General features: G+C 36.2%; 1 protein-coding gene across 32 annotated transcripts in view; it reads right to left on the bottom strand.

The window, feature by feature from the left end:
• Positions 1–363: 363 nt before the first annotated feature.
• Positions 364–17,798, bottom strand: part of Mbnl1 (muscleblind like splicing regulator 1) — a 169,881-nt gene continuing 152,446 nt past the window's right edge. For 10 of the 32 annotated variants that reach the window (XM_031373942.1, XM_031373964.1, XM_031373944.1 and 7 more), the window contains 7 exons: positions 17,125–17,382; positions 15,903–15,956; positions 14,849–15,002; positions 9,177–9,212; positions 8,402–8,496; positions 5,440–5,514; positions 364–3,727 (listed from right to left, as the gene is read on the bottom strand). In XM_031373942.1, the coding sequence (XP_031229802.1) occupies positions 5,458–5,514; positions 8,402–8,496; positions 9,177–9,212; positions 14,849–15,002; positions 15,903–15,956; positions 17,125–17,382 (654 nt within the window). In that variant the 3' untranslated portion in view covers positions 364–3,727; positions 5,440–5,457. The remainder of the gene's footprint in view (positions 3,728–5,439; positions 5,515–8,401; positions 8,497–9,176; positions 9,213–14,848; positions 15,003–15,902; positions 15,957–17,124; positions 17,383–17,798) is intronic. The other 22 variants (XM_031373970.1, XM_031373956.1, XM_031373947.1 and 19 more) reach the window with 13 other exon arrangements.

Raw genomic sequence — 17,798 nt, 5'->3', positions numbered from 1 at the left:
GTTTTGTTTTTTGAAATAAGATTTCTCTGTGTAGCCCTGGCTATCGTGAAACTCACTCTGTAGACCAGGCTGGCCTCCAACTCAGAAATCCGCCTGCTTCTGCTTCCCAAGTGCTGGGATTAAAGGCGTGCATCACCACTGCCTGGCGAGAGCTGAGCTTTTTTTAGAAAGCACAGGTCAAATATCAGTTAGATAGTCATTTAGCTTCTCAGCATCCAGAGATGATTGTTCAGAAAGTATTAACTGCCTTTGTTGCAATCCTTTAAAACCAGAAAATTTATACATGACTATGTTCATAAAGATGTACAAAATGATGTGAAATGTAGAGAAATAATTTACTACTCAATCTCAGATACACACATATACTTAAGAAAGAGAAGTTTTATTAGGGCAATTTCGCTTTATTTTTCCATACAGCAAAGTCAACTACTGCAGTAATAATAAAGTAAGCATAAAACAAATTGCAGCCCTAGACAAAATACATAATTTTAAGCAACTACAAGCAGAAAGTAAGTTGTGATTACATAATAGTAAAACCAAGCACATTGTCCTTTCAGCAGATGAAAGTGGGTGGGTTGCTGGTAAGTGCAACATCAGTAGCCAGCTGGAGCGACAGCTGGCCAACCAAGTCATTAAACAAGTGGCCATTGTCACATTTTGCTCTTTTTGAGTGCTTCTGAGTTGAAAATTAAAACTGTGAAATTTGAACTTTTTTTTTTTTTCACCTGCGGAAAGAACAAGATCTACAGCAATTAAAAAACAATCACAGAACAACTACAGGTGTGCTGTTTTGTTTGCCTGTTTACGGTTGAAATTTTGTGAAAGTCAATAGTTGTTTTGAAGATTTCATTTTGTGAACATTAAACCACTGAAATTGGTAGATATCGATCTGAATAATATATGTCCTTAGCATAGTTCTTTCTCTCTTTTTGCTGAAGTTTTAAACATGCAGTAGTTTTGAAAACAATGTAAGGAATATCTGATCCATGATTTCATCTTAGTGGCTGAAGTACCTGCTATTTTTTGGTAATGATCTTCAGGCAGATTTGGCCCAATGGAGTTTTGTCAGTCATGAGATCTTGGAAGGATGGCAAATCTTTCCAGCTGAAAAATCCTGGCAAACTACAAGCTGTCCACAAAAAGCAAAGCAACGTGTTTGAAGGGTATGGAGTGCTAACTCTGTGCCACTTTTGCAAGCAATTTTGCTCAGTCTGTCATTTCATTAGCCTTAACAAAACTCCTTGTAATTATAGACGTTTTTATTCAAAATAAGATCTTGCTATTATACAGGTTTCTCTCATTTGACTATATACAGAAGTGCAAAAAGTCAACCTTCTCTCTAGACTTTCCAACATGCTAAATTGCAGCATCATCAACCCTCAAGAGTTTGCACACACGCTAAAATTCTCATTACGTAAACTTTGAGTATTTGGATTATCAACAAAAAGTCCCTTGTTCTATTTATTGATTATGCAGCTTATTTATAACAAGGCCTGATATTCAGGGATTTCAAAAATATTAAACAATACTTTAACATTTGAAATGGATACAGTAGAAAATAAATTTTATTCTAATATCTAGGATCTAGATCTTCTCATAATAACTAATTACAAACAAAATAAATCATCAAAATATTACTCAATTGTCTGCCAGGATTGTTGCCATAGCAACAACTTAACTTCTTACTTAGCAATGATTATATATTTATAAGATATCCATATAAAAGATCTTTGTTCTTTTAATGAAAACTAGACAAGAACAATGACTGACATTCTTACACTGTAATATTAAATCAGTAAAATATAAATCATTTAGTTAACAATAATACGGATATTCATATGACACTACATGTAATTTAAAACTGAGTATGTTATGAAGAAAAACTACTTTAATTTTTTTGTGTTTTGAAAAATTCATTGGTAAAATCTAATAAAACAATAGTCTAAAAACTGAAATGGTATTCAACTGTTAATAGAAAATGAAAATCTAATAAATGTAGGAAATGAAAAACTACATTTTAACAAGAAAAATAAGTAATATTCTATAATGTAACTAACTACAATAACATGTGAAGTCACCATTACTCTCTTAACACGATTGAAATTACATTGGTATGGGTTCCAACCCGTAATGTAATAATCTAAGGCTTTAATAGATGTACAGTACAATCAGTAAAATCAACACATCAGTCTTATATTAGAAAGCATCTCTCTCAAGCATAAAAACTTGCAGTAAACTTGGAAGTATGGAAAGTTCTATAACAGAACTCTCACTTCTCCCATTCCACACTAGAACTGCCAGTGACCTGGCCCCTACTCAGCGATTTTTTAGAACTGCTGAACAGAGCAAAAATATCCTTTACTAGCTGCAACATCCAAACCACAAAAAAGGGGGAATTCCTTTGGATGAATCCATTCTTAAAAACTGAATGCACATCTATTTTTAAAATTTTTTAAAAGGCTTTCTAAGGCTATAAGCAGTTAATCTGAACAAAAGAATCACATATAAAATTCACCCATGTACTTAACCCACCCCATTACTAGGTTAATTAAACATTTCCCATTTTCATATTTTGGTTTATCATGCATCTGATGACAGTGCTGTTCTCTTTGTTTAGAGTCACTATTTTGAATGTGACTGTGCTGAAGCATTTAAGCAAACGTGAACCCATTTCTGCAAAGCATTTATAGTCTTTTGACTTTTGACAGAGGCTATAAATAGAAGCAAAATAATTTCCTCAAACATTTTTTGTTACTGTGTCTCAGAAATGGCATATCCCTTTTGAATAACATGTTATATAGTAGAGTATGCATAAATATTACACTACAATGCATTAAAATAATTTTATATATCTATTATATATATCTCCAGTAAGTGAAAGGTTATCTGTATTGAGTTTGTGTTGTGCTGTCTATTGTTACTGTAAAGTTAAATTGGCCATTTCTGAGACAGCTTTGGTTTCAAAAACAAAAAAGAACAGAATGGTGCCCTTTGATTGATTAGTACTAGCAAATAAGCAACAAAATGTGGCTCCAGAAACAATAACACTGAAGAAATAATACTCTAATTTGATGTACAGTCTATGGCACTTCATGAGAATCCTTAACAACATGGTACTTAAAGCCATGATGTGCTTTAAAATATACACAGTTGTGGTTTTGCTTGGCACATTCATCTCTGTCAGATCCCTCCCTCACCATGTCTTACAATCTATTACAGTAAAAATATTACTCTTAAACAAAAATGACTGTGCATGCGCGCTCTCAGCTCTAATGGCGATTTTAAATACAAGGTGCACCTTTGTTACTTGTAAACCTTGAAAGAAATAAACTTATTTTTAAAAAATTATATCTTGGTCTACAGACGTACCAATACATAATAGAATCATGGTTACACCATAGTCTGTCTTTTCAAGATGGCATGAATATATAGGAAACTAATTATGTATGCATATTTTAATGCATAACTCTGTGCTACAAAAGAAAGACAATGTTGTTGTTTTAGATAGGAATATCACCTCAGCACAAATACCAATTGAATGTACAAAGTGTGTAGTCAACAGTGTGCAGCAGGTTCCCATGTTGTCTTTTCTTCTGGTTAACATGCAATATGTGGATGTCTTGTGGCTGAGGGATTTTTGTGTGTGTTGCTTGACGGTATATACAATATGGCTAATGACGTCGTCTTTACTCTAATCAAGCACACTGTCCTTTCCTCTTTGTTTGATCTAGAATAGGAAAATAGATAGCCTTTGTTCAAACATATGATTACTTAAATCATTTTTCAATATATAGTTTTATATATATATGTATATATACATATATACATATATATATGCCATACACACACACACACACACACACACATACACCTTGATACACAGACAACATGCTGACAAAAACTCCTTCTAAACTTATAACCAACAAAGTAGTGTGCTTATTCCATGTACTTGACAAACTATGGAGGAATGGCATTTTATTCCTCCCCTCGTTTTTTGAGACAGGGTCTACCTGTATATTCTGCCTAGCCTGGAGCTTGTTATATAGACCAGACTTTCCTTGAATTCACAGAAATCCACTCATATTTGCTTCCCACGTGCTGGGATTAAGTACCATTATACCTGGCCAGAACTACTTTGAGTTACAAAATGGACAAAAATGTACTTAAATAACTGTTAACTGTGAAATATCTTTGGCAGGGCTCCAAGACGCACATTTCGTCCTTATACACCTCACTCTCTGGCCTCCTTTCTCTCTCCTCTGGAATCTACATGTCTGGCTCTTGCTATGGGTTCTCGTCACTTGTATTTATTTATTTATTTATTTATTTATTTATTTATTTATTTTAATTTATTTATTTCTATCACTGCAGACCTGACCTGTGCTCTGTTCCTACTTCAGTTCAAGGTCTCTTCTCTTACACTAGCATTCCCTGTCCCTTCCTTTATTACTACCGAGAAGAGAGGCTCTCATACCTCTACCTCAGTGGAAGCTCATTCCAAGCTCTCCCATTTTCATACACAGTTGTGAGATCATTCACATCATTGCAACACTAACACGGAAACTAACACAAAGCAGTGCCAAACCTTACTTGCAAATATGTCACTGAGCAAATGAAAGAAAGCAACAAAGAACCATGGACCCCTCACTGACAGGACTGAGTTTTCAATGGCTCTTTGTAAATGCAAAAATAAAAGTACTTGTCATGCTTCTAAGTGCATACAACTAAAGTTTATATATGTTTAATAAATCTGTGCTCTATGGATGAAAAATAGACAACTCTGCAGGTACTGAAAATAATGTTATGGAAAGCAAACACAAAATTCTAAGCCCTTGTGAGGAACAGCAGCATCTTCTGAATCCTATTGTCATTTAGCTAGCGATCTTGAAGTATTAAGTACTCAATTGATAAATAATTGATTCAAGTTCCAAATGAAGACATGTATGGACCATTGTTCCCTACTGATCTTGTATACAGTCTTACATAAGATGAGATGGGTATATGTTCTCATATAGGAACAAGTGAAATAATAGTTAAAGTAAAATAATAACTTATGCCAATTTGCCAAATAACTGCCTATGAGCCAAATCCAGTCCACTGCCTATTTTGAAAACAAGCATTTTCTTGAGGTACAGCCACATCCACTTATGTATATATTCACTAACTGTTTTCACACAAATGTAGGAGAACTGCAGCAGAAACCGAATGTCCCATATAGCCCAAAATCCTGCTCTGTGGCTTTAAGGTACCTTTTTAAGGTAAGTTCATCAAATTTGACTCATTGCTTCTAATTACCTTTGCTATATTTTATTTGCGCTTATAATTATTTATAATATGAAATAAAAACTCAAAATATATTATCCTTCAATATTTTGCATTTTAAATATTAACATATTCCAACCACAAATATAGAGTGGTTATTTTGCATAATAAACTTACTGTTTTGTGACGACAGCTCTACATCTGGGTAACATACTTGTGGCTAGTCAGATGTTCGGCAGATATTATGGGTATCTAGCAAATAAAAAATCGTTTAATGAATGATCCATGCAAGCAAGCCAACCACCAGGAGGTGAAAACATCTTAATATTAAACTTATAAAAACAGTGAGGTTCAGCTGTGAAGTGACAGCCTTCATCTGGTCAACATGACATTAAGTTAATTTATGTAAATGCAAATGCCAGAGAAGCAAATCACTGCTTGTAATCTTCATGTTAAATACTATTCTACGAATGTTACTAGTACTTAGGAAGTAAGAGAAGTACAGCTATCAAAACTTCATGCATAGCAGTTGTTAAAAGAAGCCCTTTTTGTTGGCCTACACACACGCACGCACACACACCCTGTGGTTTCAAATTCTTAGCAATAAGACTGAAATCAAGAGTAAAAAAAAATGTCTTGGCTAGTTTTGTGAAAGCCAACTTCTAACATTTCATTCAGATCAAAGTGTTTTAACTTTTGACTCAAGTTAAAATATTACAAAAGAGTAATTAAAAAATAACTTGGAAAGAGAATAGGTTTTCTCCTGAGCAGACGTCAGCATTTCTACTACACATTTCACTGCATTTTAAATACGCAAGTAAGGAGTCAGACAGTTGGAGAAAAAACACAAAAAGAAACTGGTACAGAGGTCACATTTCCCAATGTACAAGAGCCAGGAAATTGAACTTGTGATCTGATTCTCTTTCAACCTCCCATTAAAGACTGGTAAGTGGGAGAGGTAGGCCCACAGCTTGAGTGTAGCAGAGGCCTGAGGACATTGGTTCTAACAACACTGATTTGTTTCTGGTTGTGTGAACCTGGGCAAAGCAACTGGTGAGTTGGACTAACTTACTCTGTCCAATGACACTAAGTCCATTTCAGAAAGTCTGTTGGAGTAACAATGAGCTCACATTCCTGAAGGCTTTTGCTATTGTTTTAATTTAAATATCCTCAACTATCTCGATTTACTAAAAACTACTTCACTATGTGCCTTTTAATTGTCATTTCTTAGCTGACATTTTACACAGTTTTACAGCATTGGCAAATGGTACAAAAATGTGCTCCAAGCGTAAGGAAGCTTCTCATACCATTGTTCCTGCTGCTGCAGGACAGGATGTTGCACCCAACAGTGTAGAAGCATCAAGGATGGGGCTGTCGAAACATACCAAGGACCTTCAACACCGCTCAATGCAGATGAAGGGCCAGCTATAAACCTCTGCATGCATGCAGGCTGCATTTTGTGGCATGAGCTATTTCCAGCATTGCTAACATACCTCAGGCATATACATATGTATGTATATGTAGATATAATATATGTATGTATATATATATCCATTCCCTTTTATTTGGTTGTAAAATAGTAATAGTATGAAGACCCAAGAATTATGCATGAAATGGTCACAGCACAATGCAAGAAGTAAAGTGTCCCTTACAACCCAAGTGGCCAAGGGCATGTTGAATTTGCTTTGTTATAGTTCTGCTTACACCAGCAATTCTATATGATATGCACACGAGCCTCCAGCATCGTTTATGTACACCATAAATGGTCTGTACCGAATCCATCTATATTTCTGCTAAAACAACTATCATGCCACATATGCACACGCTCGTGTTCTTATAAATGAGTCTTACGTGTTTGCATAAATCCAAGGCTATTTTGGTAGTCTGAAAAACTAATTATTCTTTTCAAAGAAATATTTAAGGCTTATCTGGAACTTAAAATTAAATCCATTTGGAATTATATTCTAGAAAGTTATTAATGACTATATTAGTAGCTGAAAATTCATCAAAAGATGGAATATTGAAAAAAACGAGAATGTATCTGTTTCCTCAATAGTTGGCGAGCTTGTCCCAGGGGCGCTTCACTGAGTCCATCTGACAAGGCTTCTCTTGACTCTTACTAGGCTCTGTGTAACTTCAGTCAGTGGGCCACCTGGAACCTGTTTTAGCGCCTTCCATACATCACCAACCCTACTGAACTATGCTATCCATCTTATCATGCATATCTGCATATTCAAGGCCAGATTGATTTCTAAAATGTAAGCTTAATTAGCGCAGAGCTAGAAAATATTTTCTTTAAAGAAAATTCAGAATATGCTGGTGGGAGTAATGGTATTTTGAGTTTAAATACCTTAAATGACCATTTTACCTTAAATAGTCTATCCTTGTTCTTATCATTTAAATTTAAGTAGGTCCCATCCGCTTAAAAGAATTCTGTATGTTCCTTTCTTCTATATTTTCACTGAGCATAGGCTAACTGTTATTTATCATACATGATCCCCTTTTCTTTCCAATATTTCCAATATTTATTCAGGTTAATTGTAGAAATGAGAGCCCTTAATTTTATTTTTCATTTAAAATAGCAAGAATCATAGCTGAAAGACACTGTATATAAAAGTAATTAACTCTAGTAAGCAATTTACTTATCAAAAATTACATTTTAAAAATTTTATAAAAAACAACTATTTACAAGAGTGGTCATTTGTGGCATAGAAATGCATTTATATATTTTCTTTTTTTATTAAGAATTTAGGAAAGAACTAAAAAAAACTATATATCAGAGGCTTTAAGAATAACCTCATAATTGCTTTCATTTTGGTTGGCCAAAGTACTGATTAGTTAAGAAAAATGAGAATTGCTTGTGTAAATATCAGTTTAGTAGCTTCAGAAACAGAGATGTGAAAACTTTGAAGCACTTATACATGGCATACAAGGAATCTGCTGCTCATCATAAAGAGAATGTGTAGGCCAACAAGAGGTATCTTTGAAAACCCATGCTCATGAAAGCACCCTCTACAGCTCTCCCATACACACGACTCCCACCGAGCATAATGGGAGATCCATGTGCTGACATTAAAGCTGTTGGACTGGGCCCTATTAAGAGTTGGTTTTTAAGAAACAAAGCTGTAAATTAGCAAACCTGGTTGGCTGTGGCTGTTGCAGCGAAGGGAACACTTGTGGCAGATGTTGTTGCTGCGGACACAGTGGCTGGCGTAGCACCGTGCACCATGGGAACTTTCGGAGGGAAAATCATATAAGCAAACATACAGAAGAGTGTAGCAGTATGGAAACCATGGCAACATGGAGGAGATCATTGGGCATGGTATTTATCATAGCAAGAAGCCATGTGACAGGACATCATCACCAGCGAGTGACATGCAATCACAGCGCAAAGCAGGACAACATTCCAAGGAGAGAAGGGAAGGGGGGATGAAAGAGAAAAAAAAGGGGGGGAAAAAGCTTGTTACCATTAAATCAAGAAAATTGACACAAACAGGCTTAATTTGCTAAGTTAAAAAACAAGAATTTTATATAGTGTTTATAGACATTAAAGTATAAATAAAATACAGGTATTTACTTTGTACAGTTAGCCATTTGAATAAAAGTTCTTTTTTTATTATTCACTATTATGAAAATATACAATCATTACTTTTATGAGATAGACTTGTTTTTATATACCAGAACTCATAGTCCAATCAAAATCCACTAATAGTGACTAAAGGAAACTTGTGTGGAAAGAAAACATTTATGTGGGACCATGTCAATTAAATAGAAAATGGCATTTAATTGACAAGTGTTAGTAAAAAGGAAATGGATTTGCCCAATAGATAAAAGTTAAACTTAGCAGTGGATTTTGAGGGGCTGTGAGATGCACCATAGGTTTAAGATAATCAAGAAACAAAGCTGGCACCTACCAACACTTGTAGCGGGTGTCATGCACAATATTGAGCCTGCCCATCATGCATTGCAACAGGAAGGTGGATTTGAAAAGGGAAAAGAATTAAAACATCCCATCACACGTGTAATTAGGAAATTCATTTGAACAAAGAAGAAAAATTGTTATTCTGGGAACAGTGGCATGTACATGTCAGATCACACAGTAGCTAGCACAGTGGTTGGTTAGAACTAGTCCCGAGGGAGGAGTGAAAGCCAGTTCACTGTGTGCTGGTATACTTTGTTTCTCTTAACTGCTGCCTACAAATAGAGTACTTCCAAGAAAGTTTACGCCTATTTAATTCTTTAGAAGAAATTCTGTAATGCTTTTGTTTTAACCTAGCTGCTAGCTATCTTACAGCTTTGCTACCTCTGCATCCGACACATGAATGCATTAATATTTTCTTTAGATTAAACATCCTGAACAATTAGAAATCATATTTACTATTAAAATGCTAAAAACTTCAATGCACAAAACTGACTTGACAATGTAATGAACAGAAACTCATTTTAACCCTTGGGCTTTATTTCTCTACTCACTGTAGCAGCAACCATACAGACACAAACAAGGCTCTAACCACCCAAACAAAAACTTTATTTAGAGGCCTATGAACAAACAGTACACAAAAAAGTGAAAATTCATTTCTTTAGTTTAGAATTCAAATGCACAAAACGTATTGTGGGGGAGCATACTTTCTTAGGAATCTCAAACTAGTTTATAGGTTGGTATCTGGCAAAAGAGACTGTTTTTCACTGCTAGACCCACAAGACTTCTGAGATTAGCCAATGCTTAAAAAACTCAAAGGCAAGAATTTGCTAATTAGACTTCCATAAAGACCCTGAGTGAGATAATAAGGATGCACGGGTCTCACGTAGGGCATTAGTCCTGGTGGTCTGAAGGTGAGAACTAAGTACAACTGTCACATTCATAGCTCCTGTTGTTCCTTGGCACACAAATACTGAAAACCTGCCTATTTTTACCAAGTACACGCCACATTCACATATGGAGAACCTGTTCTGTCTACAAGATTATTTTTAGAATTCTAAGTTTTAAGATATAAAATGATTTTGCATTTCTATCTAAATCTTTGAATCTTGGCCCCCACCCTGTTTAAATACTAGCAGCATCTGTGATGAACATTTGTTAGAAAAATATCTGCCAAATGAGTCCTGTCAGAGATGGTTTTACACAACAAACTGCCATTGAGAAACACAACTGAAATGCAGATCACTCAACTGGCAATGCAGTTACCTCTGCAGTTCCTCTGTTATTGCTATCTGACCATGGGCAGCGAGGCCAGATTAAAGTGAGTACTGGATCTAGGGAAGCAAGCTAATATTCTAGAGGGGCTCAGTATGTAAGACACTTGAGTAGATTTGTAATTTGCTAGTACTATTCTATAAAGACTTGTGAAAGGGCAGCAAGAACACAAAACAGACCAATAACAAAGAATATAATTTGAGACAACACAGCAAGCACAACTTAATGCTGGATCTAGATTTTTGTATAAGCACTACCCTCTAGGGCAGGAGGACTGGGAAAGAAAATGGCAAAGGAAAATAAAGGAGGATAGTGTGCTGCTTAAGGAACATGGAAGCCCTTTAAATATTATCCAAGTTACAGGTTTTGAATTGAGTATGCTGCTACAGTTTGCCTACCATATCCCATTCTCTCATGCACAACTGAGCCTGTGCATGCTAGAAGGGAGCTGACCTTTCTCTAAAACCTCAACTTTTCCTGACTGAATTTTAGTTCGGGTTATCATCGTCATTATCATTGTAACCAATGCACACAGCTTCAGAAGGGATTTGTAGCAAATAAATACAAGGCAGCGATGGCAATACTAGCTGGGGTGCAGTAACTCACAAGTATGGACACAGTGCTGTAGGACCCTCTTACCCAAACCAAAAGCCATTTTTGAAATGACCATAATATTCATCTTTACTTCCAATGGGTTAATTTAGTAATGATGTACAAATAGGCAGATTAAAGTTTCCCTCAGTTTTTCACACAAGATAGAATGTAAGCCAATGTGTTGATTCCCAATTTCCCCTAGAAAGATGTTTGCACAGCAGAATGGTGTGGTTCTGAGAAATGTGTCATGGTAATTACAGTATCTTTTAAATTAAAAATTTAGTTATCTGTGTGAATATAAAATACTTATGTAAATAAGTAAACTAAAGGTATAGTTACTAGTATTTTAAGAAAAAACATAAATAGAAGAGGGAAAATGTTATAGTCAGGGATCTAACTATAATGTCTATGTGATAATTTTTGCTTACTTAAGTTTATGGTAAGGTCTATAAAAATAATATGACATACTCTAAAAATAATAAATATTGTTTTACTACTTAAAACGTGAAGTCAATTAAATTGTTAAAACTTATATTCAAATATGCAACAGCTTCCTTATTTTTATTATTTATAAATATTTTAACATAAAAACTATAAATATTTATACTTATATTGATTATAATAAAAGGAACAGGTTAAAGATTTCCCTGCCTCCCTGGTCCAAACACCACCATCTAACACTTTCCTGGCCATTTCTTTATTTCTAGTAGTACTGTATTGTAATGTGAGCCAACATAGAAGTTAAGTAAACTAGTTTAGCTCTTTTTAAAACTGGCTGCTAACATTGGTTGAGAGAAATATGGTAGGTAGAGAGAAGTGATGTGCTTCCAAGGAAGGAAAAAAGTATGGAAAACTCAAGATGGAGGACATGGAAGTCTGTGGAGCCATGAATTTTTAGGCCCGAGGCCCATTCTCTCCCATTGCCTGGTCATTGGCATTCTTAAGGCACAGGCTACATGTGAGCTCATGAGCTCAGTCCAGAATGCTTGTATTCAAGGTCTTGCAAACATGTAATGGTTATGGTGAAGCATGGGAATGGAATGAAAATAGGAGAACATCTTAGAACCTGGTCTACACAGCGTAGGAGACAGAGGGGAAAAGAGACCACAGAATGGCCTCAAAATTCTCTCGGGAATAGGCTTTACTTCCTTCAGGTACAGTGAAATTAGAACTTGTCTTTATTTATATTTAAGACAAAAATAAAATCAAATAAAATCAGTGCCACTAAAAATCTTATTTCTGGCATACTGAAGGGGCAAAATTAATTTCTATGACATAAACGGGCAATATATTATGTCTGGCCTGTTAATGACCAGCTTACTTTTGAAGAGTAAATATAAAACAATAAGCTGTGTAGCTAAAACTGAAAAATCAATTAAACAAAAGCAAAAAAAAAAAAACTCCACTGAACTTAATAAAATAGTTATATTTATTTTACTTTAAGTAAGATAAAGGGCATAAAAGAGGTGTGGAGTTTGGTGACTTGTAAGGGCTGTTTTCTGAAATTCCTTTTCATGCCATTCTATGACAGGCTCACAGCTATTGAGAACCAAGCCCAGCTCCCTTAAAGTTCCGCTAACACTCTCCAGCCATGGAGTTTAGGGACAAACTGCTACACTTCACTAGACCCCATATTTCTCACTGGGAACATGGATAATCAAGCCAAACTTTGGGTTTGAGGGAAAAAAGGAGAGAAGACATCTAGAAGGTGTTTGGCAAGCACAGCACTGAGTCATTATTCAGCCAGTGGTGGCTCTTTGGAAGGAAATGTGGAAAACAAAGAGGAGTGCTATGGGGCAAGGAAGCATTGCCCCTACCTGCTTCTGGATCCCCCCTGCTGGTCAGGAGGGCATGTAATCACAAATTACATGTGCTGAGCAAGTAAAAGGCAGGACAAATACAAGAAGAGAAGGAAGGAGGGAGAGAGATGTCAGTGAGCTGAAGACAGAATGATAGAAAGACAAACAGGAAGATAGAATCATGAATAGTGGATCAGATAAACAGATACTATATAATTCTGATTCTTTTCTTAAATTAAATATGTGGGGTTTTTTTGTTTGTTTTGTTTTCTGTTCTTTTAGCCAAATGGTTAGCTAAAATCCCTGACTTGTCAACAACCAAGTTCCTATATGTATTGTAGTCACCTGTTCTATGGAGCTAGCAAACTGTGCTTCAGTGTAATTTCAATGATGCAGACTCACAAAACTACAGTTACTGTAAACAACATACCTCAGAGCCCTAAAAATCTCAGCTGTGAAAAATACTGTGTATTGTCTAAATTACAGTGCAATTAATAGACTATTTCACTTATATTAATTCTATATTATATCTATATAAAATAAGCTGGATTTTGGGAAATGAGCCTATTTTGTCCAAGATACCACACATGTGATTGTAATTGAATATATGGTAAGGTTGCCTTCCTTTAGTTCTAGAGGGGTTTTAAAAAGATAAAATTGCCAATATTTTCAAGCCAAAGAATTTGTAAATAAATACACAAATGTCCCAAAAATCTGAACCAAAACAACTAGACATAGCAATTTGTTCTGTGTTTGTCTGTGCAATTCTAGGAAGCCAACGACCCAAGGATTCCTATCCACAAACACAACAGGATGGCCATGGAGTAGCATGAGGCCTTGGGTATCCCTATCAGGCATTCTGAACAATTCTCAAGAGCATATCTATCATTTTATCCTGGAACATTTAATGAAATGTTTTGGCTAGCAGATGTATGTGATGTACTGATTCTATGTGCAAATGGCCATTTTTCAGAAATAAACTATACAAAAAGTTTTATTTCCCAGTAATATCTAATATGAGCATGATGTATTAATCTGCTAATAAGTCTAAAATAAACTATCTCACTCTCTAATATCACAAAAATGTGATACTCTAAATACTGTCACCATACCTCAATGTGCTAGATCTTTGATGTACATACTTAGCCATTCATTTGCTAATTTATTAATAAATTATTTTATCAAATATATTTATTTTTCAAGTGTTCTCAAAATAAAACTGCGTAAGAAAGAAAAGGAGATTCGTGTATCTTGGTAATTAGTTTCAAAGCAGAAGGTAAAAAATGTTTAAAGACTTATGAAATAAATTAAGAATATTTAAGTAGTAAATTTCTAACCAATTAAGTGAGCTATTAGTATTTTACTCTTAGATCTCTGTGCATAGGAGCATGTGTATGTGACCAAAATGAAAATGAACTGAAATCATAGCTGCATGACTCAGCACTAAACAGGAATACCAAGGGATGACTAAGCAGTAAGCTTAGCACCAAGGGAACTTAGGGCTACTTCAACTTCAGCATAGGAACAAGAATAATATTGCCATGCATAATTAATATGAAGAGCACATTTTTAAGAGGTTTAGAATAAATAAGTTTGAACTGTCAACTTTGCAGACTAAAGATTGAAAATGTCAAAATTGAGTCATTTCATAAAATTGTGGAATCTTGAAGGCAAAGGGGTCTTACAGCAGGACAGCATCATAACACAGCTTGACAAACATACAACAGTGTTGAGGAAAGAGAAAAAAAGAGAATATTTCAATTCCAAATAGCATAAACACCAAAAATATATAAAGCATGTCTGTCTCAGTAAGCTTAAGTTTTCTTTTGTAAGGGAAAGCCAGGTAAGAAAACTGACCATGTCTTCCCGCTTGACTACCTTACCATGCACCCTCTCTATGACTAACAGCTAGCTTGCGCTGCAGGTGTCTGCCTGCTTTAACAGCAGAACCCTGTGTAGATCCTAGCAGATGCATTCAAGAGCACACCCACGCCCTTACCTGGTGGGAGAAATGCTGTATGCTGCTGTAACTGCATGTTGGCTAGAGCCTGTTGGTATTGGAAAATACCAGTGTTAAAGACTGCGGTGGCACCGTTGGTTTTTTCAAGAGCAGGCCTCTTTGGCAATGGGGGAAGTACAGCTTGAGGAATTCCCTGTTTAGTGAATAGTATAAAAACAAATACCAGTAAAAAGAGAAAAAGAAAAAAGAAAGATCAGTTGTAGGCTAGAACTGTTAGGGAGCATGAGCAAGCAAGCAGCAGAACACTTAACTACCCAGGGGGAAAAATCCAGTTGACAAAACCAATTAAAGAAATTAAGCAAGATAAAAGCTTTAAAGGAAGCATTATTTCGTCCACAGCAAAAGCCCACTAGTAACGAGAGCACATGTTATAATGCGTAAGGTGTTTTATGTCCCATAATGCTTCGGGCTTTCTGTGAGAAGCCATCTATTTGGGTAAGAAGGAAAGCTGCAGTGGGAGCCCCGTGAGGACTGCTGAGTAAAAGCACTGTTAATAGTAAACTGTACAATGACTGGCTGGGTCCTGCCAGCTCTGCCCTCCCCAGCCTGCTGACACATGCAAATGCCCCAGAGCATGCAAACTCCGTAAATACTGCACTATATATGTTAAAAGAAAAGAAGCCTATCACTAAAGCCATGCTAACCACACAGGTACATAAATATAGAGTGAAACCACACTTCATTGTCCTCTGAGTAGTTCATTAGAACATTTCACAGTGTAGTTAAACTGAATGTGGGGTGCTGGGATTCCAATCTTTCATTGTACCATATCCATCTATGTATGCATTTTAGGTGTTTCTGCTCATTTTTCAGGAAACCACACTCAGTTTTTCATTGTACTTAACCACTTTAAACAGGAAAAGGATTATATATATTTCAACCGGTTAAAACAAAACAAAAACAAACCAAAACCAAAAAATAAAAAACAAAAACAAAAACAAAAAACAAACAAAAAAAACCAAAACCAAAAACCAAAAAACCTGTATCTACAATAAAGCTACATGCCAAGCTAAAAGGTGAAAGGTCATAGTACCAGGTCAAAGGTTGCCTCGAGGGGTCGCTTCAGTGATTTGACAGCCGACTGAGTCTTAATTAGCAGGCAGCGAGCACATGATGGCAATGGGCCAGTGGGGTTCAAGCGCATTAACATAAACAGCAAGCAGAGGTGCATCATGGGGGCAGCAGTGCATTTTGGGTAGGTGAGAAAAAACAAATAAAAAAACAAATCATCGGAATGCCATATACAACGAATAACAAGACTAAGCATGCACAATAAAGGCACTATTGAGTTGTTATTGGAGGATAATTCCTCTTTGAAGTTAATTTCAAACAATACTCTAAAGAAAAAAAAGGGGAGAGGGTGGTGAAAGAAAAAGAAAAGGAGAGAGTCTGCCTTCTGTATTTTTGCTCAAGTATCCATAAACAAACACAGAAAAGACCTCTCTCATGATCATTTGACTGTGCCATGACAATGATTTTTGTATGAATATTTAGAGGATAAGTTATATATTGATGTAAAAAAGGACAGCGTTGAAACAGCTAAGCCAAGAAGAAATGGACTCCTTCAACTCAGCTACTAGGTCACGTTGAAGTTTATCTTAAGATAACCACTTAGTATCTATCCCAAAGGCTCCTTATTCGTTTATTTTTTAAAAACACTCCTTGAGTGCTAGTGCTTTTCTCTTCCCTGTATAATGGCTTAGTCAAGATTTGGCACTTTAATAATCATGTTTCTGCCACAGCAGGACTTCACACGATCTAGACAGCAGATCATTCAAAATGTTGCAGCTAATTTAAAAACAATTTTGTTGAAGCCATTCTCCTAAATAGTTTCAGATGATGTTATTAAAGGCAAGATAAATGTAAAGAAGAGCCTTGACGTGGGGAAGAACACACTCAAGGAGAACAAAGGCCAGCTCGACAGCATACAGAAATCAGAGACTGGAAATGGCAGTGTTGTTCAATCAGAAAGGAGACAAGTGGTTCTCTATGAAGCAGGAATTTCAGAAACCCTACATCCAGAATGAGACAGAGTCTTAGGGGTTAAGCTAAGAGGAGGAGCAAGCTGAACCATTTGAGTAGTTACCCTCACTTCTGTGAATGGTAGCTTCTTTATGTACTGTGTGGGATACCTGAACAAACATATCTTCAGCAAAAACGTAAGAAAGAGGTTAATAGATGAATAGCTTGCAGTAGAGAAATTGTTCACTATCATTTCTGACTGCTGACAGGAGGGCACTGCTGTCTCCACTCACCATGGCAGCTGCAGTAGCTGCAGCCTGTGCTGCTGCAGCCTGGTTGACCTGGTATTGGGCAGCCTTGATCTTGGCTTGCAGGTGTGCGGGAGGATGGAAGTATTTGCACTTTTCCCGAGAGCATCTCCCCTTGATGTAATCCATGCAGACAGTGACTGTGTTGTCATTGGTATCAATCATTGTGCTGTCAGCAGGATGAGCAAACCGACAGTCGTTCTCTCCTCGGTTGCAATTGCCACGCTGGTATTCTCGACACACCTATGAGGTCATTAAATGCACGGGATTCAGTCAACACGAGCAAGTGGGCCCTTTCTGAAAACGGTAATTCAACTATCCAAACTAGAGACCAAAGGTGTACATGGAGGAAGGGGGCAAGCCAGAGCAATGTAGCAGCATAATTCAGCAGTGCTTAGTATTCAAATCTTAGCACCTTCCCAGTGGGATGTCCTTGAGAAAGAAAATATGTTCACAGCGAATACAAAGTATATAATAAAACATCTACCTAGTACTGTGTTGGTGTCCTTATTAATTAGAGAGAGGGGAAGTCTAGACTTTATAGTGAGGAGAGACAGCAGCCACCATTCTCACCGAATAAACAAATAAAGAATGAGACACCAGGACACCACTCTGTTGGTGTGATCCAAAACCAACACACCACATCATGGTATTTGTAT

This window comes from Mastomys coucha, unplaced genomic scaffold, assembly GCF_008632895.1.
Source record: "Mastomys coucha isolate ucsf_1 unplaced genomic scaffold, UCSF_Mcou_1 pScaffold16, whole genome shotgun sequence".
NCBI lineage: Eukaryota > Metazoa > Chordata > Mammalia > Rodentia > Muridae > Mastomys > Mastomys coucha.
This window is presented reverse-complemented; position numbering and strand designations above follow the sequence as displayed.